Genomic DNA, 27,903 nt, shown 5'->3' with positions numbered 1-27,903 from the left:
ACTCTCTTGCCTTTTCAACGATCCAACAGATGTTGGCAGTTTGATCTTTGCTTCCTCTGCCTTTTCTAAATCCAGCTTGAATATCTGGAAGTTCACGGTTCACATACTGCTGAAGCCTGACTTGGAGAATTTTGAGCATTACTTTACTAGTGTGTGAGATGAGTGCAATTTTGCGGTAGTTTGAGCATTCTTTGGCATTGCCTTTCTTTGGGATTGGAATGAAAACTGACCTTTTCCAGTCCTGTGACCACTGCTGAGTTTCCCAAATTTGCTGGCACATTGAGTGCAGCACTTTCACAGCATCATCTTTCAGGATTTGAAATAGCTCAACTGGAATTCCATCACTTCCACTAGCTTTGTTCATAATGATTCTTCCTAAGGCCCACTTGCCTTCACATTCCAGGATGTCTGGCTCTAGGTGAGTGATCACACCATCGTGGTTATCTGGGTCATGATGATCTTTTTTGTATAGTTCTTCTATGTATTCTTGCCACCTCTTCTTAATATCTTCTGCTTATTTTAGGTCCATACCATTTCTGTCCTTTATTGTGCCCATCTTTGCATAAATGTTCCCTTGGTATCTCTAAATTTCTTGAAGAGATCTCCAGTGTTTCCCATTCTATTGTTTCCCTCTACCTCTTTGCATTGATCACTGAGGAAGGCTTTCTTATCTCTCTGTGCTATTCTTTGGAACTTTGCATTCAAATGGGTATATCTTTCCTTTTCTCCTTTGCCTTTGACTTCTCTTCTTTCCTCAGCTATTTGTAAGGCCTCCTCAGACAACCATTTTGCCTTTTTGCATTTCTTTTTCTTGGGGATGGTCTTGATCACTGCCTCTTGTACAATGTCATGAACCTCCATCCATAGTTCTTCAGGAACTCTGTCTATCAGATCTAATCCTTTGAATCTATTTGTCACTTCCACTGTATAATCATAAGGGATTTGATTTAGGTTATACTTGAATGGTCTAGTGGTTTTTCCCTACCTTCTTAAATTTAAGTCTGAATTTGGCAATAAAGTGTTCATGATCTGAGCCACATCAGCTCCTGGTCTTGTTTTTGCTGACTAGATAGAGCTTCTCCATCTTTGGCTGCAAAGGATATAATCAATCTGATTTCGGTATTGACCATCTAGTGATGTCCATGTGTAGAATCATCTCTTGTGTTGTTGGAAGAGGGTGTTTGCTATGACCAGTGCATTCTCTTGACAAAGCTCTGTTAGCCTTTGCCCTGCTTCATTTTGTACTTCAAGGCCAAATTTGCCTGTTACTCCAGGTATCTCTTGACTTCCTAAATTCCTTTTATAGCTGAATACTATTCCATTGTATATACCACGTTTTCTTTATCCATTTATCTGTTAATGGATACTTAGGTCTCTTCCACTTTTTGGCTACTGTAAATGCTGCGGCTGTGAACATTTGTTTTCAAGTCTCCAAGTCCCTGTTTTCAGTTCTTTGGGTGTACATACCTAGGAGTGAATTAACTTTATGAGGAACCAGCAAACTGTTCTCTATAGCAACTCCACCAGCTTTTCCACCAACAATGCATGAGGATTCAATTTCTCCATATCCTCACCAACAGTATCTTTTTTTAACACGGCATGGCTTGCCGAACCTTAGTTCCCTAACCAGGAATTGAACCTGGGCCCTCAGCAGTGAAAGACTAGGTGGAGTCCTAACCACTGGACTGCCAGGGAATTCCCAAAATTTCTTTTTCTTTTTCTTTCTTTTTTAAAAAAATAATAGTCATCCTAAGGAATGTGCACCCTACTGCATTTAACAGCATTTTGCTTTGCCCCTTATTTAGCCTTCTGTCTCTGGTCCTACGGTGGCCTGCCAGCTAGGAATCTTTGCTTCCTCAGATCTGGGCCCTCCATTTCTGTCCCTGGAAGTTATCTTAGAGCTCAGCCCAGGTCTGACTCAGGAGTGGTCTTTTTCCTTCCCCTGCTGCAGCAGGAGTCCCTCTTCTGATGCCTTTCACCCTCAACTTCACCATCACCAACCTAACCTTCGAGGAGGACATGCAGCGCCCTGGCTCCTGGAAATTCAACGCCACCAAGTTGATCCTGCAGGGTCTGGTGAGAGCCCTGCCCATCAATGCCAGCCTCACCCACTAACACTAGTCCCACCCACTTTGCCCCAGCTCCGCCCACTAGTGCCAGCCCCACCTACCCAACCTATTAGTCCACCTATATCCCAGCTCCTCCTGGCCTCTCTCAGCGGTTCCTTCTCAACTCCCTTCTCCTTTTTAATAGCTCAAACACATGTTCAAGAATAGCAGCAGTCTGGGATCCTTCTATTCGGGCTGCAGACTAGCCTTGCTCAGGTAAGACCCTCCCCAACAACACAGCCAACAGGTTAATGGGACCATAGTCTACCAGCTCCCTGACTTCACTCACGCTTAGAATGACTACTGTTCATGGATACTAAGTACTAATAACAACAATAACACCAGCAACTAACAAGTGCTAAGACCAAGGCAGTGTGCTGCTACTTTATATTTAATCATCAGTCTTCTCCCTACACTCAGGAAGCAAGAACAAAAGGAGAAACTGAGGCTCAGAGGGATTAAGTCATTTGTGAAGGTCACACAGAACAACCCCAGCATTTCAGGTTTAGAGCCAAGCTCCTAGCCCTTAAACAGCACTGCCTCCACTGCCTGCATTACATCCTTGCAGGGTGTGTGCTCAGTCCCTCAGTCGTGTCTGACCCTCTGTGACCCCATGGACTATAGCCTGCCAGGCTCTCTGTCCATGGGATTTTTCAGGCAAGAATATTGGAGGGGTTGCCACTTTCTACTCCAGGGGATCTTCCCCACCCAGGGATTGAACCTGCACCTCTTATGTCTACTGCACTGGCAGGAGACATAATAAAAAACCTTCTTTATCACTAATGTCACCTGAGAAGCCCGGTATATATTATATTATATACAGTGTAGGTATAGTAATTACATGTGCGTGTGTGTGTGCTAAGTCACTTCAGTTGTCTCTGACTCTTTGCAACCCCATAGACTGTAGCCCACCAGGCTCCTCTGTCCATGGGATTCTCCAGGCAAGAATACTGGAGTGGGTTGACATGCCCTTCTCCAAGGAATAATTACCTATAGGAATGTGATATTAAGATTTATACAGTTTTCACACAACAGTAGGATACAAATTCTATTCAAATTCCCATAGACTATATACTGGGAGACACTGGAACATATCCAGGGACATAAAACAAGGTGCAAAAATTTCATAACCTAAAGGTATTGAAATCATACAGAGTCTGTTCTCTTATCACTGTGGAATTATGTTAGAAATCAATATCCAAAGATATTTGAAAATAACCCAAATATTTTCAAGTGCAATGTGACATTTACCAAGAGAGATCTTTGACTTAGCCATTGAAAGTCTCAGTAAAATTAGAAGACTGAAAAAACACAGAGGGTGATCCCAGCAGCTTTCTTGTTAATTCAGGCTTCTGAGGTTTCTGCCTTAGGGGTGGCAAAGAGAGGGAAGGCAGGATGGACAGATGGAGAGCTAGTTGGACCAACCATATGGAGGTTTTTACACAGGCCTGAGAAGGATGGCGCAGCCACCAGAGTGGACGCCATCTGCATGCATCGCCCTGACCCCAAAGGCCCTGGATTGGACAGAGAGCAGCTGTACTGGGAGTTGAGCCACCTGACCCATGGCGTCACCCTGCTGGGTCCCTACACCCTGGACAGGGACAGTCTCTACGTCAATGGTGAGCCCCTCAGACTTGAGATCACACTCAATGTCTTGCCCTTAGAGGCTTGGCTGTGTGCTCTGGGTGTGTTGATTCAGATCTTGGCTTCATGGTTTCTTCTTTTTTAAAAAGAAAATATGTTTATCTATTGCCTATGCTGGGTCTTTGCTCTGTGGGCTTTCTCAAGTTGAGTTGAGCGGGGGCTACTCTCTAGTTGAGGCTTCTCGTTGCAGTGGCTTCTCTTGTTGGAGAGCACAGGCTCTAGGGCACACGGGCTTCAGTAGTTGCGGCACTTGGGCTCAACAGTAGTGGCTCCCGGGCTTCAGAGCACAGGCTCAATAGCTGTGGCACACAGGTTTAGTTGCTCCAAAACATGTGGGATCTTCCCGGACCTGGGGTCGAACCCATGTCCCCTGCACTGGCAGGTGGATTCTGTATCACTGAGACACCAGGGAAGCCCCTCATGGTTTTTTTAATCTTGAATCCACCCTCAAGACCTTCTCTCCTGATGAGAGGATGCTGATGGGGAATCCTTGATGGCCTCTACCCCCTGAAACCCCTTTTATTGCACCAGAGTATCCTTGACTCATACTGGGTCCCCACATCTCCCTTAACCTTGTTGCACTAACTGCCCCTCCCCACCGTTCACCATACCATGAGCTACACTCAGGACCTCCTCCTGGTTCCTTGCGGGGCTCACTGCAGACCGCGTGCCCTGGGCTCATGGCATACATTTTAGATCACCTGTCCTCCTACCCGGTATGGGGAGGGTTTGAGCTTGTCTCAAACCAGCCTGCACCTTTGGTTTGTTCCCTCGTTCACAGCATTTCTGGAGAAACATTGAGGGATCAGACACTCAGACAGGGTGAGGGGGAGAGATGGCAGAGGGATAAACAACAGATGACCTGATTCAGAGAGTCCCCCCAGGACTGTCCTGCTGATCCAATGGTTAAGACTTCACCTTCTAATGCAGGGGGTGAGGGTTCGGCCCCTGGTCAGGGAGCTAAGATCCTGCATGCCTTGTGGCCAAAAAGCCAAAACATAAGACAGAAACAATATTGTAACAAATTCAATAAAAGACTTTAAAAGTGGTCCACATTTTTTTTTAATCTATTAAAAAATCTCTCTGTTTTCATTGCATTCTCTAAGGTTTGTCTATACGGTCTACACTTTGAGGGTGCCCCATGAACACTACTTAAATAAATCGCTGTTATAGTGACTCGGTCCCTAAGTCATGTCCACCTTTTTTGCAACCCCATGGACTGTAGCCTTCCAGGCTCCTCTGTCCATGGGATTTCCCAAGCAAGAATACTGGAATGGGTTGCCATTTTCTTCTCCAGGGGATCCTCCTGACCCAGGGATTGAACCTGTGTCTCCTGCTTGGCAGGCAGATTCTTTACCAGTGTGGGTATTAAATAAATCTATTAAATAAATAGATTCATAGAAACTCAAATTCTTGCCCCAGATTCTTGCCACTTCCACCCCACCATCCTTATACCTTGATCTTTTGTCTCCTTCTCTTTCTGCAGGCTATACCCATCAGGCCCTGAACTCCACCCCCAGCAGTGAGTAGTAATTTGTGGGCCCTAATGTCCCATTGCTTTGGGGCCCATCCTTCCTCCCTGTTATCCTTAGTCCATGTACCCAGAGGTGGAAGGAACCAAGAAATCTCTGGACTTTCCCTACTTTCACTCTCCAGCTGGGAAAAGACAAGCCCGGTACAGCCCTTAGGCTGAACAGGAAAAGGATCTTAAGGTTCCATGATGGGCCCTCCTTGATTAGAGAAGCCCTCTCTACTGCTATATTTGCCTTGCTGTGTTTTCCTCTCAGTTGCCACAACCTCTACCATCTTCCCAGCGACTTCTATGGCCCCCATCTCAGTATCTACTGGTAGGAGCTTCCTCTCTGCACTTTTTTCCTGCAAAGATCTTGGCCACTTGGTCATTGGAGATCATCATACTCATTCATTCATTCATTCATTTGATAAGTATTTATTTAGCACTTACTATGTAAAAGGCCCCGGTGATACAGCAGCAAAGAGAATAGAAAGGGCTAGTCTTAGATGGCCTTCCAACATGAAAGACAGAGACTAAAGATGTGAATGTGCAAGTAAATATTGAATTATAATTAGCATTATCATGGGTGAGATTTGGTGGTGAGAAGAGTTGGTTCTTTCAGGGAATTTAGTTTTTATTTCCAGAAAAGAAAGGAATAGCATGAGCTACAAGTATAGCTGTCTCACAGGTCCTGGTCAGGGACTTAGGCAGACTCTGGCTTGATCAGAGGCCAGCTTCCCATTCCTGGCCTCCAACTGGCCCAGAGTAGATTTCAATACCACCCATTGACCCGACTGAGAGTCTGAGATATCATTATCTCTGGCTTGCTTGAATCTCTAGATACTCATCAGCTAGGGCATCCGAAGGAGTTCTCACCACTGACCACTCAGGCCAGAATGAGTGGTCACTACAGGTGGTTCTTGCCAGTGGTCCTAAGTGGAGGGGTTAGGAGCACAGATTCCTGGACCACACAGCTGGATTCATTCTATGCTCTGCCATTTATAGATTAAATGGCTTGGGGCAAATTACTTAACCTCCCTTGAGTTTTTACATCTGTAAAATGGGGATAAGAATACTATCTCCCTCCAAAGGTTTTGCCTCAAGAAGTAAATGAGTTAAAATGTAAGGAAGGTACTTACAACAGAGTCTTACCCATAAAAATGCAATGCAAGCATTTCTTCAAACAAAATTTTAAAAACAATAAGTAGATGAATCTCAGAAAAATAATTGTTTCTTTAAAAAAAGCTCAAAAAAAAAAAAAAAAAAACAGGACATCTGTCTGGAATTTTAGTTAACTGAAGAGTCAGATATGCTTGCATCCTGCCTATGGATATATTGGGTTGGCCCCAAAATTGTTTGGGTTCTTCTGTTATAGCACATGGACAGACCCGAAGGAACTTTTGGGCCAACCCAATATTTACTCTTTAGTGCACTTTTCCATAACTATCCCCAGTGCTTCCAGTGGGGGCGATGTCTGGGATCTCCCTGTGGAAACTACCCATGCTGGAGGAAGACCCTCCCCAATTTTGAGGACATGTACATGGGATGACCCATGCCCCAGCTTATTGAGCATAGGGTGAGCTCAGTGGATATCTCTCGCAAACTCCTACTACAGTAGCCAGCCCTGCCCTGGTGCCATTCACCCTCAACTTCACCATCAATAACTTGCTCTATGTGGAAGACATGCATCGCCCTGGTTCCTGGAAGTTCAACAACACGGAGAGAGTCCTGCAGGACCTGGTGAGAGCCCCGCCCACTTCACTCCTGCCCCGCCCACCAAACACAAGCCCCACCTACCTCACCCTTGCTCCCACGGATGCCAACCACGCCCATATCACATCTGCCCGTCTCCCAACCCTCACACTTCCTATTCTCCCTCTCCCTCCTCTATAGCTCAGACTCTTGTTCAAGAACACCCGTGTGGGCCACCTATACTCAGGCTGCAGACTGACAGCACTCAGGTAAGACCTTGGCGTTGGCAGCCAGAGCTGCCTCAAGTGCTCCCAGACCCAAGGAGTTTGACCTTCCTCCTTCCTGTCTTCCCTGTATCCTCAGCTGAGGTGGTACTCAGGAGTCACCGACTTAAGGACCAAGGACTTCCCCCAACAGGCCCCAGATTCTGCAGACTATCAGCAGGATTGAGCCCCTAGCCTGGTCATCCTTCTGAATTCCCCCCCTCTCCTCCCCTTGACCAATGAGGGCATTTCCTTTAGGTTTTCAATTCTATCCTGATGATTTCTCTCAAGAGAAACATGCCTTCTTAACCTGCTTTAATCCCAAATTCCAGCTGTTCACCTATCCAGCTCTTCATCTGTCTCCAGTGTGAGCTCTCTTGTCCCCATCCCAGAAAGAAGCAGGCTTCAGATTTGCAATTTAATTGAAATACTTCCTCCCCCCAACACCAACTCTGCTTAAAGTCCCAGGTTGGCTGGAAGTCTGTGCTCTCAGAAAATCTAAGTCTGACTTCTCACCTCTCTACCAGCCTTCCCATTTCCCCTGGCCCCTTCCTGTCCTATCCCCAGAGATCTCGATACCCTCCCTTACTCCTAGAGTTTCCATTTACTGTCAACCTCCTCTCCTGCTGCTCTTCCCAGGCCTGAAAAGAATGGAGCGGCCACTGGAGTGGATGCTGTCTGCACCCACCGCCCTGATCCAGTGGGCCCTGGGCTGGACAGAGAGCAGCTGTATTGGGAGCTGAGTCAACTGACACACGGTGTCACCCAGCTGGGCCCCTACTCCCTGGACCAGGACAGTCTCTACGTCAATGGTGAGGGTCTGCCATCCTTTTTATTTATTTTGTTTCTGCTGGGTTTTGTTGCCGTGCAATCTCTAGTTGCAGTGAGGAGGCTACTCTCTGTTGTGGGGTGTAGGCTTCTCATTGTGCTGGCTTCTCTTGTTGCGGAGCATGGGTTCTAGAGCATGTGGATTTCAGTAGTTGTGGTGCATGGACTTAGTTGCTCCTCAGCATGTGGAATTTTCCTAGACCAGGGATTGAACCCATGACCCCTGCATTGGCAGGCAAATTCTTAACCACTGGACCACCAGGGAAGACCACCATCATTTTTTTAATGTTTGCATTTCATGAGGCCCCACATTCTCCCTATCCTTTCTTCACTTTGACTCATCTTTCCCCCTCTTCTCCCTTCCTCCCCCTACATGTGTAGGATACAACCACCAAACTCAGCTCACCACGCCTAGCAGTATTAAGAGGCCTCAGAAGTCTCTATAACCCTCTGTCTGAATCCCAGCCCTTGGGAAGAGAAGAGTCCAGGAGCCCATTGCCTCCTCTCCCTACCCCCATTTCCCTCCAACCCTGGGAAAACAGAGACCAATACCCACCAAAGTCCCAGGTGTAGCCCCTTCCTTCCTGGATTCCCCAAGATGATGAGGTCCCCAACCCAAGCACTTGGGATGTTTTCTCCCAGCTTCTGTGATGACAGTGCCTCCATCAGTGGTGAGGGGCTATGTTGGGGGTGGGTCTCTTCATCCCCACTGAGTGGGCTCTGCTGCAGAAGGGTTCTGCACTTCCACTGCGGACTCATGTTTCAAAGTGCTTAGGGCTCACCTTGGTCTTCCCAGGTGGCTCAGTGGTAAAGAATCCATCTGCAATTCAGGAGACTCGGTTTCAATCCCTGGGTCAGGAAGGCCCCCTGGAGGAAGAAATGGCAACCCTCTCCAGTATTCTTGACTGAGAAATCCCACAGACAGAGGAGCCTGGCGGCTACAGTCTATGGGATCACAAAGAGTCCAACATGACTTACCGACTAAACAACAACAGAGCACACCTTTGTCTCTCTGGAGACCGAGGGCAGTAGTAGACTTTGATCCCTTCCCGGTGAGCACGCGGTCTTCCTTTTAACGACTCAGAGCCATATTAGTCCAGCTGCCATCTCTCCAATGGCCAAGCTGTCTCTTCATTAAACGTCTCTCCATCCCCTTTCTCATCGTCTCACCCCTTCTTTACAGGTTACTCCCATCGGACCTCAGCCACCACTGCCAACAGTGAGTATTTCTATGTGCCTATAACCACCTCCCTTCCCCTGAAAAACAGGAGTTGTTTCACCAGCCAACCCTTCCCTCCTGTTACAGCCCTCTGGATGGTAGTGGCCCAGAGGACCTGCATAGCAAACGTGGACTGAATTGCAGGTGGCAAGAGTCACCTCTCCTCCCCTCCCCGATACACACAACTGAGGATGGTGCCCTGACTGCAGGCTACACGGGGCAGAGAAGGACACATTTTTTGTTTCTTTGTTTTTACTTTTTTTACCTTTTTATTTTGTATTGGAGTATAGCCGATTAACAATGTTGTGATAGTTTCAGGTGGACAGCAAAGGGACTCAGCCAGACACATACATGTATCCATTCTCTCCCAAACTCCCTTCCCATCCAGGCTGCCACATAACATTGAGCAGAGTTCCCTGTGCTATACAAGTAGGTCCTTGTGGGTCATCCATTTTAAGTATAGCAGAGTGTACATGGCCATCCCAAACTCCCTGACTATCCCTTCCCCCATCCTTCCCCCTCACCCCTGCAACCATTAAGCTTATCCTCTAAGTCTGTGAGTCTCTTTCTGTTTTGTAAGTTAGTTCATTTGTATCATATCTCTTTAGATTCCACCTGTAATGGATGTCATGATATTTCTCCTTCTCTGTCTGACTTACTTCATTCTGTGTGACAATCTCTAGGCCCATCCATGTTACTGCAAATGGCATTGTTTCATTCTTTTTCATGAATGAGTAATATTCCTGTGTGTGTGTGTGTGTGTGTGTACACACATCTTCTTTATCCACTGCTAAAAGAGGAAGGAAAGTTATGACCAACCTTGACAGCATATTGAAAAGCAGAGACATTACTTTGTCAACAAAGGTCCATCTAGTCAAGGCTATGGTTTTTCCAGTGGTCATGTATGGATGTAAGAGTGGACTGTGAAGAAGGCTGAGCACCAAATAATTGATGCTTTTGAACTGTGGTGTTGGAGAAGACTCTTGAGAGTCCCTTGGACTGCAAGGAGATCCAACCAGTCCATCCTAAAGGAGATCAGTCCTGGGTGTTCATTGGAAGGACTGATGTTGAAGCTGAAACTCCAATACTTTGGCCACCTGATGCGAAGAGCTGACTCATTTGAAAAGACCCTGATGCTGGGAAAGATTGAGGGCAGGAGGAGAAGGAGACAACAGAGGATGAGATGGTTGGATGGCATCACTGACTCCATGGACATGGGTTTGGATGGACTCCAGGAGTTGGTGATGGACAGGGAGGCCTGGCGTGCTGCGGTTCATGGGGTCACAAAGAGTTGGACACAACTGAGTGACTGAACTGAACTGAAAAGAAGCACATTTTAATAACTAGAACCACCACCACTGCCACTATTTCTTTACAGATGTACCACTCTCAATTTCATTTCTGGTGTCTTTTTCCTCTGCTTGGACCTCCACATTCTTCCTAGTGTCTTCTCTGGCTCCATCCTCCAAACCTACAGGTAGAAAGGCTCTTACTGGTACCCAAGGCATTTTTACAAAATCATTCCCACAAGATCACTTCTTCCTTCATTGCTTACTCACCTTCCCTGAGTGAACACATCCATTTCCATGGATCTTAAGGGCCATCTGGCTGCTTAGGGTCCAGTTGTTCAGAATCTAAACCCTGAGTCCAGTCCCAACCACACAGCAGCTCCCAACCCTGGGTTCGCCCAGCTGCCAGACATCACACGGCCTCTTGGTCTCTGACCCTTAACATCATCATCCTCTCCCAAACTTGTTCCTTCTCCCCATCACCAAAGGTAGGGACATGAGTGCCAGCTTAGGCCCTCCCTCTTGCTCACCACCCACATCCGTCCATCACAAAATCATCTCCTTTCGGAATGTCTTGAGAGTCTTTCCTTTCCCTGCATCTGCATTGCTTAATCTTTCTTTGGGCCACCAGCATTTGGATACTGCAGTCATTTCCACACTGGCTTCCTACAGTTTTCCCCCCAGCAGCTGCAGTGTCCCTCCCAATGAGCCTCTGTCCATATAATTCCTGTCTTTTATTATTTATTTTTGGCTGTGCTGGGCCTTCCCTGCCACTTGCAGGCTGGATCTAGTTGCAGCGAGCAGGGGCTCCTCTCTAGTTGCGGTGCACAGGCTTCTCACTGTAGTGGCTTCTGTGGCTGTGGAACACGGACTTCAGGTGCTCGGGCTTCTGTAGTTGCAGCACACAGGCTCAGTATTGAGGTGCATGGGCTTATTTGCTCTGTGGCATGTGAAGTCTTCCTGGGCAAGGGATCAAACTCCTGTCCTCTGAATTGGCAGGTGGACTTTTAACCACTGGACCATCAGGGGAGCCCTAATTCCTCTCTTGTGGACAATCTTTGGATGGCCCCATCTGGTCTACAAATCAAGTCCAGACCCTTGTCCCGCATAACCACTGCCCCAGTTTTCTGGGCTCAGAGGATCCCTCCAGTCTCACACCTACACTCCCCCATGGCCAATGCACTTCATTCTGAGTGTAATTGTTCTGCCGTCCTGCCAGGACTATAGCCACGCTGTTCCCTCTGCTTAACACTGCTCCGTTCCTATTCACCTAACTCTTACTCATAGGTTTGGTTACACTTAAAATAATGCTTCCTCTAAGAATCTTTCCCAGTCATTGGCTGGGTGACCATCCTGGAATTGCACACCATCCCCCACCCCCAGCTTCCCCTGCAGCATAATGACCTGCTCACTCCACTGGCCACAATGAAAGACTTTACCCTACTCATCTTTTTTTAATATTTTATTTATTTGGCTGCATCAAGTTTTAGTTGTAGCATGTGAACTCCCAGTTGTGGCACACCAGATCTAGTTTCCTGACCAGGGATTGAACCCCGTCCCCCTGCATCGGTAGTGTGGAATCTTAACAACTAGACCACTAGGGAAGTCCCATGCCCTATTCATCTTTGGGCACGCAGAGTCCAACACAGAACCTCACACACACTAGGTATTCAATAAGTGCTCACAGAATGAATGAACGAAGGTTCCTCATGTCTTGGCAATTCCAGAATGTTCTCTCCTTCAGCTTGAGAAGCCCACAGCTTTCCTTAATCTGCTTCTGGTGCCTTGAGTAGAGTTCCCTCTGCTGTACAGTTGGTTCTCATTAATTATCTATTTTAATAACACAGTAGTGTATTATGGGCTTTCCAGGTGGCCCTAGTGGTAAAGAACCCGCCTGCCAATGAGGGAGATGTGAGAGATGTGGGTCTGATCTCTAGGTCAGGAAGAACTCCTGGAGGAGGGCATGGCAACCCACTCCAGTATTCTTACGTGGAGAATCCCATGAACAGAGGATTCTGGTGGGCTGCGGCCCATAGGGTCTCAAAGAATTAGATACGACTGAAGCAACTTAGCACACACAGGGTGTATATGTCAGTCCCAGTCTCCCAGGAAACCTTGGCCATGACTGTGGCCCCAACTGGACATCCTTCTCTTCCTCCCCTACTGCAGCCACTGACCTTCACCTGGTGTCCTTCACCCTGAACTTCACCATCACCAACATGCACTACTCGGAGGACATGGGGCGCCCATCTTCTCCGAAGTTCAGCACCACCGAAAGGATCTTACAGCACCGAGTGAGACCCTTGGACGGCCTCTGTTAGGTCCACCTTGCCCCTGTGTATCCTCTCGTCCCTTCGGCTCACCTCCCTCTCTTTCCCCACCAGCTCAGGGTCTTGCTCAATAAGACCAGTGTCGGCCCCCTCTATGCTGGCTGCAGGCTGGAGTTGCTCAGGTGAGACTCCCTCAGATGGAATGATTCATCCGGTCAGTGGACCCTCTTGCACTGGGCGCTGGACTCAGTGGCTAGGCATGTCCCTGGAAGTACTGAGCTCCAGTGCCCACCATAACCCCTCATGCCTTCTTCATGCCCAGATGGTACTATGCTCCATGCTTGGAAACAAGGCATCATTGTTATTTACAGAATCTGTATGATATTTTGTTTCAAATGAAAGCTGTCCTCTGCGAAGAAGTGGGATAATCAGTGCAAATTCCTATCTGCAAATTCCTTTTTTTAAAGAAATCGATTTATTTATTTATGCTTTCATTTATTTTCGGCGTTGCTGGGTCTTCGTTGCTGCGCAGGCTTTCTCTCGTTATGGCTAGCTACTCTCTAGTTGTGGTGCATGGGCTTCTCTCTGTGGTGGCTTCTCTGGCTGTGGAACTCGGGCTCTAGGGTGCGCTGGCTTCAGCAGTCGTGGCACACAGGCTTTGTTGCTCTGCAGCATGTGAGATCTTCCGAGACCATGGATCAAACCCATGTCCCCTGCATTGGCAGGCAGATTCTTAACCACTGGATCACCAGAGAAGTCCCTCTTTTTTTTTTTTTTTTGGTCACATCACATGCATGATTTTAGTTCCTCCACCAGGGATTGAACCCAAGCAGGGCAGTGAAAGTACCAAGTCCTAACCCTGGACCACCAGGGAACACCCCTGCAAATTTCTAATTAAAACATTTTCTGTCCTGAGTTGCTAGGGGCTGGTCTCAGATGAAAGACACTTAGGAGAACCCCTGCAGCCGTCCAAGCTAATGCCTTCAGCATCTCCCTTAGCCTCCTCCCTTTCACACCTAGACGGCCTCCTCCGTAGTACTCCACGTTCCTACATCTTTTCTTCTCTAGGCCCGAAAAGAGGGGAGCAGCCACTGGAGTGAATGTAGTCTGCAGCCTCCGCTCTGACCCCGCAAGACCCGCACTGAACAAACAGCAGCTGTACTGGGAACTGAGCCGTGAGACAGACAGCATCACCCAACTGGGCTCCTTCAGTTTGGACCGAAATAGCCTCTACGTGAATGGTGAGGGACTGTTATAGCCATGGTCTATCAAGAGGAGGGGGACTTGAGTTGCCATTGTTTTCATTCTTCTAAAGGGAGCTCTGATCCGTCTTTTTCTCCTTCTGGTCTGGGTTGTCTTCATTATGATGAAGTAATAACTTGGTTCTGCCCAATCTTGTTGCCTGCTTGCTTCTTCTTGAACATCACTCCACCACCTCTTCTTCTCTGCTTTCCCCACATAGGTCCCTAAATCCACCCTCTTCTTTAATCTTTTTTTTAATGTATAATATTTTTTATTTTATTTTTTGTATGAAAGTGAAAGTGTCTATCATTCAGACATGTCCGATTCTTTGCAACTCCATGGACTGTAGCCTGCCAGGCTCCTCTGTCCATGGAATTCTCCAGGCAAGAATACTGGAGTGGGTTCTTCAGGGGATCTTCCCAACCTAGGGATCGAACCCAGATCTCCTGTATTGCAGGCAGATTCTTTACCATCTGAGCCACTACTTTTGCTTAATTTTATTTTTCTAATAGCAATAATGACATTAATCCATTAAAATGCTTCAAATTCTCAATAACATGTTTTCAATTTTTCCTTGAAATAACTTCCTTCATTTTTTTTTTTTAATTGGGGTTTCCCTGGTGGTTCAGTGATAAAGAATCTGCCTGCCAGTGCAGGAAATACAGGAGAGAGGGTTCGATCCCTGGGTCAGGAAGATTCCCTGGAGAAGGGAATGGCAACCGACTTTAGTATTCTCACCTGTAAAATCCCATAGAGGCCTGGCAAATCCCAGAGGGGCCTGGAAGGCTGTAAAATCCTGGAGGGGCCTGGCAGGCTACAGTCCATGGGGTCACAACGAGTCAGACATAAATGAGCATGCGTGCACATAATTGCTTTACAATGTTGTGTTAGTTTCTGCTGTACAACAGTGTGAATCAACTGTCAGCATACATACCCCTCCTCCTTCCTGAGCCTCCCACCCCGCCCCCATCCCACCCATCTAGGTCATCACAGAGCACTGAGTTGAACTCCCTGTGCTATACAGTAGCTTCCCAGTTCGGTTCAGTTGCTCAGTCATGTCCGACTCTTTGCAACCCCGTGGACTGCAGCATTCCAGGCTTCCCTATCCATCACCAACTCTCGGAGCTTGCTAGCTAGCTATTTCATACATAGCAGAGTATATAAGGGCTTCTCAGGTGGCGCTAGTGGTAAAGAACCTGCCTGCCAATGCAGAAGACATAAGACATGTGGGTTCAATCCCTGAGTCAGGAAGATCTCCTGGAGGAGGGCATGGCATCCCACTCCAGTATTCTTGCCTGGAGAATCCCATGGGCAGAGGAACCTGGCAGGCTACAGCCCATAGGGTCACACAGAGTCAGATGCAATTGAAGCAACTCAGCACACACACACAGTGTATAGACGTCGATGCTAATCTCCCAATTCATCCCACCCTGTCCTTCCCCGCTGTGTCCACGTGTCCTTTCTCTATGTCTCTGTCTCTATTCCTGCCCTGCAAATAGGTTTATCAGGGCCATTTGCTAGACTCCCCATATATGCGTTTATATACAATATTTGTTTTACTCTTTTTGACTTAATTAATTCTATATGACAGTCTGAAAGAGAAGAACAAATACCATATATCCCTTAATCTTTTACGTTCACCCCAATGCTGATTCAGCTTCTCTCATCTTCTGTCTGCAGGTTACACCTATGCAGCCCTGGCCCCCACTACCACCAGTGAGTATGCCTGGCCTGGATTTCCTGGCCCGCCTCCACTTTGGGGTTGGAAAGCAGTTTTTCTCCTTCACCCTCTGTCCTACATGAGGGAAGCTTCTGGAAGGTCCTTACCTTATCCCTTCTCTCTCTCCTGATTCCTGGTGGGAAGTTCCCGCCCAGGAGGTTTTAGACACATTTATGTTCTCCCACCCGGCTTCCCTCATGGCTCAGCAGCAAAGAATCTGCCCACAATGCAGGATTCGTGAAGTCAATCCCTGGGTCAGAAATATCCCCTGGAGAAGGAAATGGCAACCCACTCCAGTGTTTTTTGCTGGAGAATTCCATGGACAGAGGAGCCTGGTGGGTTACAGTCCATGGGGTCACAAAGAGTTGGACATGATTGAGTGACTGAAAAACAAGTGTTATCCCACTATATTCTGACCTTCATATGGCTTGCATTTTAATTCTCCTAACACCATCTCCCTAGTACTCTTTTTTTAATATTTTATTTATTTATTTGACTGCTTCGGGTGCTGGTTATGGCATGCAGGATCTTTAGTTGTAGCATTCAGGACCTTTTTTTAAGGTGCATATGCAGGATCGTTTTTTAGTTGCGGCATGCAGACTCCTAGTTTTGGCATGTGAGATCTTAGTTCCCTGACAAGGGCTCGAACCCAGGTCCCATGCATTGGGAATCTTAGCCACGGGACCACCAGGGAGGTCTCCAGTCACCTTCTGAGGAACTGAGACTGGGACTTCAACATATGAATGGGGGGACAATTCATTAAAGTATATGCACTCTATACCTTAATTCTCCATGCAGTCATGTGATTTTGCTCCATTTTACAGTTGAGGAAACTAGACTCAGAATCCCAAGCTACACAGCAGATAACTAAGAAAACCAAGAGTTCATGCAATTCCAAAACTCATGTTGTCATTTCTTGCTATTTATAGTGAGTTTATCTCAAAAGACATGCTGATTTTTGGTGCACACCTATTATGTTCTAGTTCATGGACCAGACATAATAGGTGTTCACCAAAATGCATTCCCAGCAAATCCTGTAATGAGGACCTTGTAGGTTTTCAAGAATCTACCGCCCTTGTCTGCCCCGTGGACTGTAGCCTGCCAGCCTCCTCTGTCCATGAGACTTTCCAGGCAAGAATATCAGAGTGGATTGTCATTTTCTCCTCCAGGGGATCTTCCCAAGCCAGGGATCAAATCCGTGTATCCTGCATCTCCTGCATGGCAGGCAGATTCTTTACTATTAACACATCAGGGAAACTCACCCTTGCCTTAGGAGTGTGTTATTTCAACACACCCAAACTGTCCTTGGGTCCATCACTGATCAAAGAAGTGATGAGTGGAAGGAGAGAGAGAGAGAAGATGGATGAGCTGATGAAAGGCAGAAAGATGAATGGAAGAAGGGAAAGTGAAGGGGAGGAGGGAGGATGTATAAACAGATGTGAGGAGGGAAATAGGAATGAATGGAATGAAAGGACGGATGGATGGAAGAAAGGAAATGATTGAAGGAGGGGGGAGCAAGGAAAGATGGATGGAAGAAAGCAGGGAATGAAGGAAAGAGGGACAGAAGGATCATAGAAGGAGAGAAGAAGGGGAAGAAGGAAGGGAAAGTGAGGTAGGAAAGAAGGATGGATGAGTGGATGGATGGATAAGTGGATGGATAGAAGAAAGGAAGGATAAAAGGACAGGTGTACGGATAGGTGGGTGGAAAAAAGGAAGAAAGGATAGAAGGAAGAAGAAAGGACAAATGTTTGGGAAGAAACATGGAAGGAAAGGTGAGCAGAAGGAAAGCTGGAAGTAGTCATACATAGAAAGGAGTGGAGGGAAAGGAGGAGAGAGAAGTAAAGTTTTATCCCAGAGAAAAGTTTTCGCTTAATCACTTAGCTCCTGCTGTGCTTATCTAGTCTAGAGTCAAGTCAAGGGGTCTCTCGTCTCACTTGCATCATACATTCCTTTATTCTACTCCTCTTGGGGTGTATACAAGTCACCCCAACTATTGATCCATCTGTTCCAGGCACTGTGCTTAAATGTCTTACAAAAATTAACTTGTTGAAACTTCATAACAACCTTTGAAGCAGGAGTCATTATTATATTATCTTACACATCAGTCCACTGAGATGCTGAAAGGTTGGTTATAGCTGCTAGACTGTTGGGTTTTTTTAACCAATGCATAAAAGATTGGCACACCTGGCTGTAAGGGGAGGAGAAAGAGAAAGAAATATACACACACACACACACATATATATATATGGGAAGATATGTATATTTATTTATATATTACATAATATACAATATATTAACTACATGTTTACATAGTATACATTCACTTATAAATTTATATTTAAATATAAATATATGTGCATAGAGAGAGAGACAGAGACAGAGAGTTGGAAAGCAGAGAGACTATGACAGATGTCTGGGGTCATCAGTGCCCTTTTCTCCTGGGAAAGGACAAAGCCACCAGTGTTTTCACAGAGCCCTCCACGCCTACATAAGGGCGCAAAAAATGAGTCCCCAAATCATTAAGCCAACCCTCACTGGTTGCTGGAGCCATCACATCAGCAAGTGACCTTCAGGTTGATTGGGAAGAAGACACAGGACCCTTGGAAGCCCCACCTGGGTGGACACTGGGACCCAAGCTCCCAGTGAGCCTGGACTCTCTCTCTACCTACTGTAGCTGGGGAGGTCAGCGAGAAGCCCTTCACGCTGAACTTCACCATCGACAACCTGCGCTACTCTGCAGACATGGGTCACCCAGGCTCCCACAAGTTCAACATCACAGATACCCTCATGCAGCACCTGGTGAGATGCCTCCTTTCCCGTTCACCCCATCGTGCCCTTCCTGTGGACCGACACCCACATGTGACCACCAATGGCTCTCTCCTTTCTCTCCAGCTCAGCCCATTGTTCCAGAGGAGCAGCCTGGGTGCCCGGTATGCGGGCTGCAGAGTCATCTCCCTAAGGTGAGAACACCCCCACCATCCCCACCACTGGCACGCCACCTAAGGACGTGGACTCCTGGCTGTGGGAGCTGCTCCCAGAGGCAGCAGGCTATCCTTGGAGGGTCCTATTCTACATCCATTTTTTTCACATTACATTATTAATTTTTAAAAATTGTGATAACATAATTTTGTTTGTTGTTGTTATCATTGTTTTAGTCCCTAAGTCATGTCCAACTCTTTTGTGACCTCATGGGCCATAGCCCTCCAGGCTCCTGTGTCCATGGGATTCTCCAGGCAAGACTACTAGAGTGGGTTGCCATTTCCTTCTCCAGGGGATCCTCCCAACCCAGGGATGGAACCCATGTCTCGTGCTTTGGCAGGCAGGTTCTTTGCCACTGAGCCACCAGGGAAGCCCAATAACATAAATAATACAGATGTAAAATTAGCCTTTTTGGCCATTTTTAAGTGTACAATTCAGTGATATTGATTACATGCACAATGGTGTGCTGACATCATCACTGTCTACTCCCAAAACTTCTCATCACCCTGAGCAGAAACTCCGTGTCCACTGAGCAGTTAATCTCACTTCTCCTGGTCGGTCTGTGACCTGTTGGTATGGGTGAAGTACTTTTCATTCATATTTTCATTCAACTGACACTGATGGTACAGCCTCTGAGGCAGGTGGTACTCTGGGTGGCAGGCAGTAGACCTGCCCACATCTAGTCAATAAAACTGATACCTAGTAGCAGAATAAATATCTAAGTAAGGTGATTTCAAAGGCAGTGAGAGCATAAAGAAATAGAAATGGGAGAGCAGTTTTCCAGGTGGCTCAGTGGTAAAGACTCCTCCTGCCAAGCAGGAGACACAGGCTCAATCCCTGGGTTGGGAAGATCCCCTGGAGCAGGAAATGGCAACCTACTCCAATATCCTTGCCTGGAAAATCCCATGAACAGAGGAGTCCGGCAGGCTGCGATCCATAGGGTCTCAAAGAGTCGGATGCGACTAAAGCGACTTAGCACACACACACACACACACACATGAATTTATACTGTCCTTTTAAGGAAGACGAATGTTTTCTTTCCTTTTTGCCTTTTGTGTGTCATTTTATTTTCATCTTTTCTAGTTTTATTGAGTTGTAATTGATATATAGCACTGTATTATTAATAGTTTAAAGTGTACAACATAATGATTTGATATATTTGTATATTGTAAAATAATTATTACCACAATACATTTAGTTAACACCCATCAAGACATAATTACATTTTTCTTCTTGTCACAAGAACATTTTTTTAGCATGTCTTTCTTTAGCACTAGACACCTAGTTCTCAGCATTTATGGAGGTGTAAATGCCACTGCAGGCATACATTTTTTTTAAGAAGTTGGTTTTTAATTGAAGGATAATTGCTTTACAATATTGCACTGGTTTCTGCCATACATCAGCATGAATCAGCCATACATAGGTATACATATACATATGTATACATACATAGGTATAAGTATACATATGTATATAGGTATACATATGTCCCTTCTAGGTAGTCACAGAGCACTGGTTTGAGCTCCCTGAGTCATGCAGCAAATTTCCACTGGCTATCTGTTTTGCATATTGTAATGTGTATGTTTCCACGCTACTCTTTCCAGTCATCCCACCCTCTCCTTCCCACTCTATGTCTGTTGTCTATGTGTGCATCTCCATTGCTGCCCTGCAAGTAGCTTCATCAGTACCATCTCTCTCGATTCCACGTATACATGCATGCATTTTTGAAGTGCTGGTTTTGCAAGAACCTTTTTTAGGGTCTAGTGTATCACATTTTGTAGGAATGGTCTCATCAAGGATCAAGGGATTCAGGGGCTAAACAACTCTAAACCCTTCTAATCTCTCCCTACCATAGCTGTTGCTGCTAAGTCGCTTAAGTCGTGTCCGACTCTGTGCGACCCCATAGACGGCAGCCCGCCAGGCTCCCCCATCCCTGGGATTCTCCAGGCAAGAACACTGGAGTGGGTTGCCATTTCCTTCTCCAAGTTCCTATTAAATGAATATCTACCATATGTCAAATTGATTTTTTTTAATTGTAAAATACACATCACATGAAACTTACATCTGAACCATTTTTAAGTGTATAGTTCAGTCGTTGTTGTTTAGTTGATAAGTCATGTCCGACTCTTTTGCGACCCCATGGACTGCAGCCCACCAGATTCCTTTGCCCATGGGATTTCCTAGGCAAGAATACTGGAGTGGGTTGCCATTTCCTTCTCCGGGGATCTTCCCAAACCAGGGGTTGAACCTGCATCTCCTGCATTGGCAGGTGGATTCTTAACTCCTCAGCCACCAGGGAAGCCCATATAGCTCAGTGGTGTTACATACATTCATATTGCTGTGCAAACAGGCTCCAGAACTCACAAAACTGAAATTATCCCCATTAAACATTAAACAACAGCTCTTCATTTCCATCTACCCCTGAATGTTGACAACCACCATTCTATTTTGTCTCTATGAACTTGATGACTCTGGGTACCTCATAGAACTGTACATTATACAGTATTTTTGTGTGTGTGACTGGCTTAATTCATTTAACATAATGTTCTCAAGGTCCATCTGTGCTTCAGCGTTTGCCATAATTTCCTTCTTTTTTAAGGCCAGATAACATCCCACTGTATGGATGAACCATATTTGAAAATCCGTTCAGCAGGACTTGTGTTTTCACACAGAGCAGGCAGTGTGCTAGGTACGGGGGGCTCCACAGGACAACAGTGAACTAGACTGTCCTTTCCCTGACCTCATGGAGGTCACCATCCGGAGGTAATAGGGACAAATAACATATGCTCACATAGAAGATAGCCAGGGTTGTGATTCGACAAGCATGGGATATTGTGGGAGCCTGAATGGAAGCTGACCCAGTCTGGGAGACTTCTTGGAGGAGGATGAAGTATGTAAGTGGCAACCTGAAGGATGATCAAGAAATTACATAAGTAAAAAATGAAGGGGAGAAGCTTACAGGCAGAAGGGACTGCATGTGCAAAGATCCTAGGGTGAGAGAGTATGACTAGGTGAAGAAACTAAGAATGGTTCCAAAAGGCTGGAACACAGAAAGTGAGGTATATGTGGTGACCATATAAATAAGTGCCAGGTGGACTGCATCTCCCAAAGGCCAACCTCTCCTTCCGCAGGTCTGTGAACCATGGTGCCAAGACAGGTGTGAACATCCTCTGCACCTACCGGCAGTCCCCCAGCGGCCCCGGTCTGCTGGCCAAGAAGGTGTTCCATGAGCTGAGCAGACAGACCCACGGCATCACCCGGCTGGGTCCCTATTCTCTGGACAAGGACAGTCTCTACCTCAATGGTGAGTGGTTCTCAGCCCACTTCACTGGGTCCACACCCTAACTCCAGAAGAGTCTCTATTAGCTAGTCAGTTCTCCAGGGGAAACCTTGAGACAGACTCTGGTGTGAATCTTGACTCCACACTGAACTCACACAGCCACCCTGCAAACCTGGTCCTTGATCAAACCCATTTTAGAGGCAAAGAAACCGAGGTTCTGAAAGATTATGTAATTTCCAAGTGGGTGTGGCTTGAGAGTGGCAGAGTCAGGGTACAAGACTATTTTCAGGATCCAAAATTGTGCTCCATTCTATACATTTAACTCATAGAAGAATCTTTCTAGGGACTTCCCTGGTGGTCCAGTGGTTAAGGCTCCATGCTTCCAATGCAGGGGTCATGGGTTCCATCCCTGGTCAGGGAACTAAGATCCCACATGCTGAGGGGCATGGCCACAAAAAAAAAAAAATCTTTCTAGGGAAGACTTAGAGAAAGAATAGCTCATATCTGTTTCCTTTCCCCACTTCTCACTTTCTTTTTTAATACACCATGCTTAAATAAGATCAATTCCAGGAATACAAAGATGGTCCAACGTATACGAGTCAATCAATGTAATATAACATACCAACAAAGGAAGGATAAAAATCCCATGATCAATTCATGATCAGAAATGCAGAGAAGGCACTCAACAAAATTCAACGCCCATTCACAACTGAAGACCCCATCAAAGGGTACGGAGGGAACACATCCCAACACAACAAACCCATCTATGACTAACCTATAGCCAACATCACAGTCAATGGTGAAAGGCTGAAAGCCCTTCCCCCAATGCCAGAAACAACGCAAGGATGCCCACCCTCACCACCTGTACCCAACATAGCACTGGAGTTCCTGCCACAGCAATCAGACAAGAAAAAGAAACAAAAGACACACAAACCAGCAAGGAAGAAGCAAAACCATCACTACTCACAAATGACATAGCATCTAATTCTACATTCTACATCAGTTTGGGGTAATTTTTTTTAAGTTATTGACCTCCTTTATTTCTTCCTTTTATTTAGTGATTTAAAACATCATCATTTTATTTAAATGTGCAACTGGAATGATTAAAAATTTTGCTTATTTATACATATATATACATATGTCCACTTTTTAAAAAATTATTTTCCCATATAGACCCATTCCAAAGTATTGAGTAGAGTTTCCTGTGTCCCACTCCTCACTTTTGACCAAGATGGGCCTCTCTCTTGGATGGGGCCTCTAGCCAGGAAGGAAGGCAGGAACTCTGAACATCTAGGAGGTCCAAGCTTCAGACACACTGGGAATGAGCCTCAAATCCAGAAAGAAACAGCATTTGAAAGGGTGACCCTTAAGGGGGTCCCTGATGGTCAGTGCACAGCTGTGATGAAGTTGACTGAAATTATACTCTGGTTCCCTTGTCTGTCCCCGGCCTGGGAATAGAGTTTGACAACTCACACTTTCTTTTCACCATTGCCCCATCAGGTAGGCAGGGAGACATCCTGGTCCTTTATGACGCTCATTTTATTCTTTTCTTTTTGGCCATACTGTGCAATATGTGGGATCTTGGTTCTCCAAACCAGGAATCAAACCAGCACCCCCTGCATTGGAAGCATGGAGTCTTAATCATTGGACCACCAGGGAAGTCCCACAATTAATTTCTAATCCAAAGGTCAGGAAAGCCTTAATTGTGGAGATGACATTTAAGTCTGATCCTAGAAGATGCATGGATACTCACCTGGTACAGAAGGAATGACATCCAGAAAGGAACCCCATGTGGACAAAGGCAGGGATACCCGGGCTTGTTTCTCCACCTCCCCTTAACGTGTGGCTTTTTTGCTTCCAGGTTATAATGAACGTGGTCCAGATGAGCCTCCTACAAGTAGGTATCTTTTCATCCACTGTCCATTTCAGCCTTCAATGGTCTTTAACCTAACTTTTCTTCTCACTGACAAAGGGAGCTTGCCTCAAACTCAGGTTGTGTCTCCTGAGTGCGGACAAAGTGTCAGTGGGAGAAAGGATGATGAGTCCTTGGTCTCTTTTTGGGACCCACAGCCATGGTATTGGCTCTCCAAATTTTCCACACCCTTCTGGGTTGGAGGAAGAAATTGAATGAGCATTCCCTACAGTAATAAGGGTTGAGGTCATATAATGACCTTGTAGTCTCTGCTTCCTAATAACAAAATCTTTTATAGGAGAGGCAGAAGGGGTCATAGTGTCAAGGTGCAAGCTCCAGTGGCTACTCAGCGGTTTGGCCATATCGGTCCATTCACGCTTGTAGTGATCACTTCACCTATCTTTTCACCAATCCTTTCTTCCATCCTCCCAGTTATACCTGCTCTCCAACCTCTTCCTCCCTTCCCCCTTCCCTCCCTTTCTTCCTTCCATCCATCCATCCATCTATCCATTCATCCATCCAAACATCCTTCTGCCTATACACCTGTTTTTCCTTCTTTCCTTCTGCACTTCCATCTGTCTCTCAACTTTTCTTCCTTGTGTTTATCCTTCCTTCCTTCTCTTTGATCCTCCTTTTGTCCATTCTTCTTCTGATCATCCAGGTATCCCATCCATCTGTCCATATTTCTGCCCTTCCATCTGTCTGTCCTCTTTGTTCAGTCTCTCTGTTGTTTACCCACTCTCTTGGGTTCATTTCATTCACAGGTTTGTTCATCCCTCTACTTACCCAATGATTCCTTTGCTCTCACTCATTAATGGTAAACCTATGAATGGTTGTGCTTGGACAACCACTTATACAGCCCAGGTGAGCCTGGGGGGCTTCTCCAAGTCTGGGAGTGGGCTCTGTTCCTCCCTAATACCTCCCCTTTCCACAGCTCCCGCACCAGCTACCACGTTCCTTCCTACTTCACCATCACCTGTGCAACCAGAATCCACCACAGGTATCGGAGGCCCCTTTTCCTGCCCAAGAGAAGCTCTCCAGCCCCACATATCCACCGGCCAATTGTAACATAGGAGCTGGGAGGCCAGGGTGTGCAGTTCTGGCTTTAGGGCAATCATGCTTTTATCTCAAAGATTATACCAACAATTCAGTCTGATGCTGGCCCTCATGGAGCCCCCACTCTTGTGACTAACAGACTATTATAATGTATGTCTTGGGGAAAGGCCCCTGGCACAATAGTCAGGTTTTTATTTAAGAAAATTTCTTCTACTGTTCAGTGTAGAGAACATCCGTTAGTAAGGGCATGCAGTGAGGCTGCTGGGGTGTCAGTTCAGGTCAGAGAAGATAAAACCTGAGCTGTGACAGGAATGGAGAGAGGGGATGTATGCAGGAACTGTTCTGCAAGTACAACTGGTATTTAGAAGGGAAAGGGTTTCTGGAGAAACTTTCATATGACCTGAGTCTTTAAGTAAAAGTAAGAGCCATCCAGGCAAATAGGGAATGAAAAGTTTTTCTGGCTGGTGGGATTCCATGAGCAAAAATGTCAGTGGTCAAAAACAGCATAGCGTATGGGGAGAACTGAGAGGGATTTGGTTTGCATGAAGTTTAAAGCTTAAGCTGGAGTAGATGGATCCCTTAGTTGCTCAGTCACACTGACTCTTTGTGACCCCAGGGACTGTAGCCCACCAGGCTCCTCTGTCCATGGAATTCTCCAGGCAAGAATACTGGAGTGGGTAGCTATCCCTTCTCCAGGGGTTATTCCAGACTCAAGGACTGAACCTGGGTTTCCTGCATTTCAGGCAGATTCTTTACTGTCTGAGCCACCAGGGAAGCCCTGGTGTAGATGAAGTAAATGGACACATTCAGCTAAAAGGTTGGCAAGAACCAGATTAAGAAGGACTTTGAGTGCCAGATCAAAAAAGTTGAACTTCGTGCTGAAGGCCATAGGGAGCCACAAGTGGTCCTAGAACAGTGGTGACAATAGTCAGGTTTTTATTTAAGAAAATTTCTTCTACTGTTCGGTGTAGAGAACATCCGTTAGTAAGGGCATGCAGCGAGGCTGCTGGGGTGTCAGTTCAGGTCGGAGAAGATAAAACCTGAGCTGCGACAGGGATGGAGAGAGGGGATGTATGCAGGAACTGTTCTGCAAGTACAACTGGTATTAACTGGAGATGAGGGAGGAGGAGCTGAACAGATAACACTGGTTTTGACTTGGTGGGTGGTAGTGCTACTGGAAGACAACCAATTACAATGAATATGGAACTCTGATGTGGTTCCAGGTCAGCTCTCAGTGGTAACCATCTATCCCCCTCTCTTATCGCAGCTATGGGATACAACCTGAAGGCCCTCACGCTTAACTTCACCATCACCAACCTTCCATACTCATCAGACATGAGCAATGGCTTCGCCATGTTCAACTCCACCAAGATGATCCTGCATCGCCTGGTGAGATGCTGGTCCCAGCAACCACTGGTGGGATCACTCCCATGTATCCTCTGCCCCAGTGCCTGTCCTTTCTGCTCATCATCTTTCTCCTGTCTCCCCAGCTTGGATCCTTGTTCCAGAAGAGCAGCCTGGGCCCCTTCTACTCAAGTTGCAGACTGATCTCCCTCAAGTAATTCCTTTTCCTGAGTATTTGCCAGTAAAGAACACTTTTGGTGTCTACCCCTCTCTGTCTTCCCACTGACCTCTCATTTGCTTCTCCCTCTTCTGGGCCCCACACCCAGAGGTTTCAAGACTTGTCTTTTGAGTTCCCACCTCCCTCTCCCTAGACCTGAGAAGGATAGTGCAGCCACCAGCGTGTATGTCGTCTGCACCTACCACCCTGACCCCATGGGCCACAGGCTGGACATAGAGCAGCTTTACTGGGAGCTGAGCCAACTGACCCATGGTGTCACCCAGCTGGGCTTCTACACTTTGGTCAAGGACAGCCTCTTCATCAATGGTGAGTGTTTATGCTGAATTTGTATTAACAGCGATCACTACTTGTCCCTGTTCTGTTTTATTTCCTCTTGAACAAGTCAGCCCAAGTTCTGTCTGGGGAGCACCTTCCAAACCTCCATGGGATTGGTCTTCCTTGTCAGTTCAGGAAAGTAGCATGACATTCTTTGACCAAATGAATGTCAATGAATTTTCATTCAAAACCAAAATGTCTAACCCATGGGATCTCTTGGGACTGAAGTTCAATGCAAGGTTCTTCCATGGCAGTGGTTCATACCTGGAGGTGATTTCTGCCCCACTGAGAGATACTCAGCAGTGTCTGGAGACATTTTTGATTACCACAGTAGGGGAGGGTGCTCCTGGCATCTAGTGGATAAAGGCCAAGAATGTAACCAATATCCTTCAATGCACAGCAGACCCTCACCACCAAGAATTATATAGCCTCAAATTTCAGTGGTTCTGAGGATGAGAAACCCTGCTGGACATGGTCCCATTGTTCCTAGCTGAGCACCAAACCAACACTTATCACATGCATGCGTGCTCAGTTGCTTCAGTCACGTCTGACTCTTTGCAACCCCATAGACTGCAGCCCACCAAGCTCTTCTGTCCATGGGATTCTCCTGGCAAGAATACTGGAGTGGGTTGCCATGCCCTCCTCCAGGGGATCTTCCCATCTCAGGGATTGAACCCAGGGCTCTTATGCATTGGCAGGCGGGTTCTTTGACTAGCACCACCTAGGAAGCCCAACACTTATCACACTTTGCAGCAATTATTTAATGGTTCAAACTCTACAGAATTAGTGTTTGTTTAACATGGCACTGGATCCTATTCTTAATATGTTGGTACCTTGTAATACCCAATGAATGAGTGAACAAATGCAAGTTGAGTATCTCAGTCCTAATATTTGGGGATCCATTGCAATTCACATTCATTCATTCAACAAACTCATATGCATGACCATTCTGTACCAAGCCATATTCTGGGCATGGAGATAGAATACACAA

At 46.3% G+C, this 27,903-nt stretch overlaps 1 protein-coding gene across 10 annotated transcripts in view; it reads left to right on the top strand.

The window, feature by feature from the left end:
* Nucleotides 1-27,903, top strand: part of MUC16 (mucin 16, cell surface associated) — a 118,725-nt gene that overhangs the window by 75,484 nt on the left and 15,338 nt on the right. For 4 of the 10 annotated variants that reach the window (XM_070792753.1, XM_070792759.1, XM_070792760.1 and 1 more), the window contains 19 exons: nt 1,952-2,076; nt 2,254-2,324; nt 3,555-3,727; nt 5,239-5,274; nt 6,881-7,005; nt 7,159-7,226; nt 7,860-8,032; nt 9,232-9,267; nt 12,726-12,850; nt 12,941-13,008; nt 13,895-14,067; nt 15,749-15,784; nt 18,463-18,748; nt 21,899-22,071; nt 23,909-23,944; nt 24,894-24,959; nt 26,283-26,404; nt 26,506-26,573; nt 26,731-26,903. In XM_070792753.1, the coding sequence (XP_070648854.1) occupies nt 1,952-2,076; nt 2,254-2,324; nt 3,555-3,727; nt 5,239-5,274; nt 6,881-7,005; nt 7,159-7,226; nt 7,860-8,032; nt 9,232-9,267; nt 12,726-12,850; nt 12,941-13,008; nt 13,895-14,067; nt 15,749-15,784; nt 18,463-18,748; nt 21,899-22,071; nt 23,909-23,944; nt 24,894-24,959; nt 26,283-26,404; nt 26,506-26,573; nt 26,731-26,903 (2,133 nt within the window). Of the gene's footprint in view, nt 1-1,951; nt 2,077-2,253; nt 2,325-3,554; nt 3,728-5,238; nt 5,275-6,880; nt 7,006-7,158; nt 7,227-7,859; nt 8,033-9,231; nt 9,268-12,725; nt 12,851-12,940; nt 13,009-13,894; nt 14,068-15,748; nt 15,785-18,462; nt 18,749-21,898; nt 22,072-23,908; nt 23,945-24,893; nt 24,960-26,282; nt 26,405-26,505; nt 26,574-26,730; nt 26,904-27,903 lie in introns of those variants that run through there. The other 6 variants (XM_070792756.1, XM_070792755.1, XM_070792754.1 and 3 more) reach the window with 5 other exon arrangements.

Source organism: Bos indicus, chromosome 7, assembly GCF_029378745.1.
Source record: "Bos indicus isolate NIAB-ARS_2022 breed Sahiwal x Tharparkar chromosome 7, NIAB-ARS_B.indTharparkar_mat_pri_1.0, whole genome shotgun sequence".
NCBI lineage: Eukaryota > Metazoa > Chordata > Mammalia > Artiodactyla > Bovidae > Bos > Bos indicus.
Note: the sequence above shows the minus strand (reverse complement) of the source record. Positions and strands in the feature narration are given on the sequence as shown.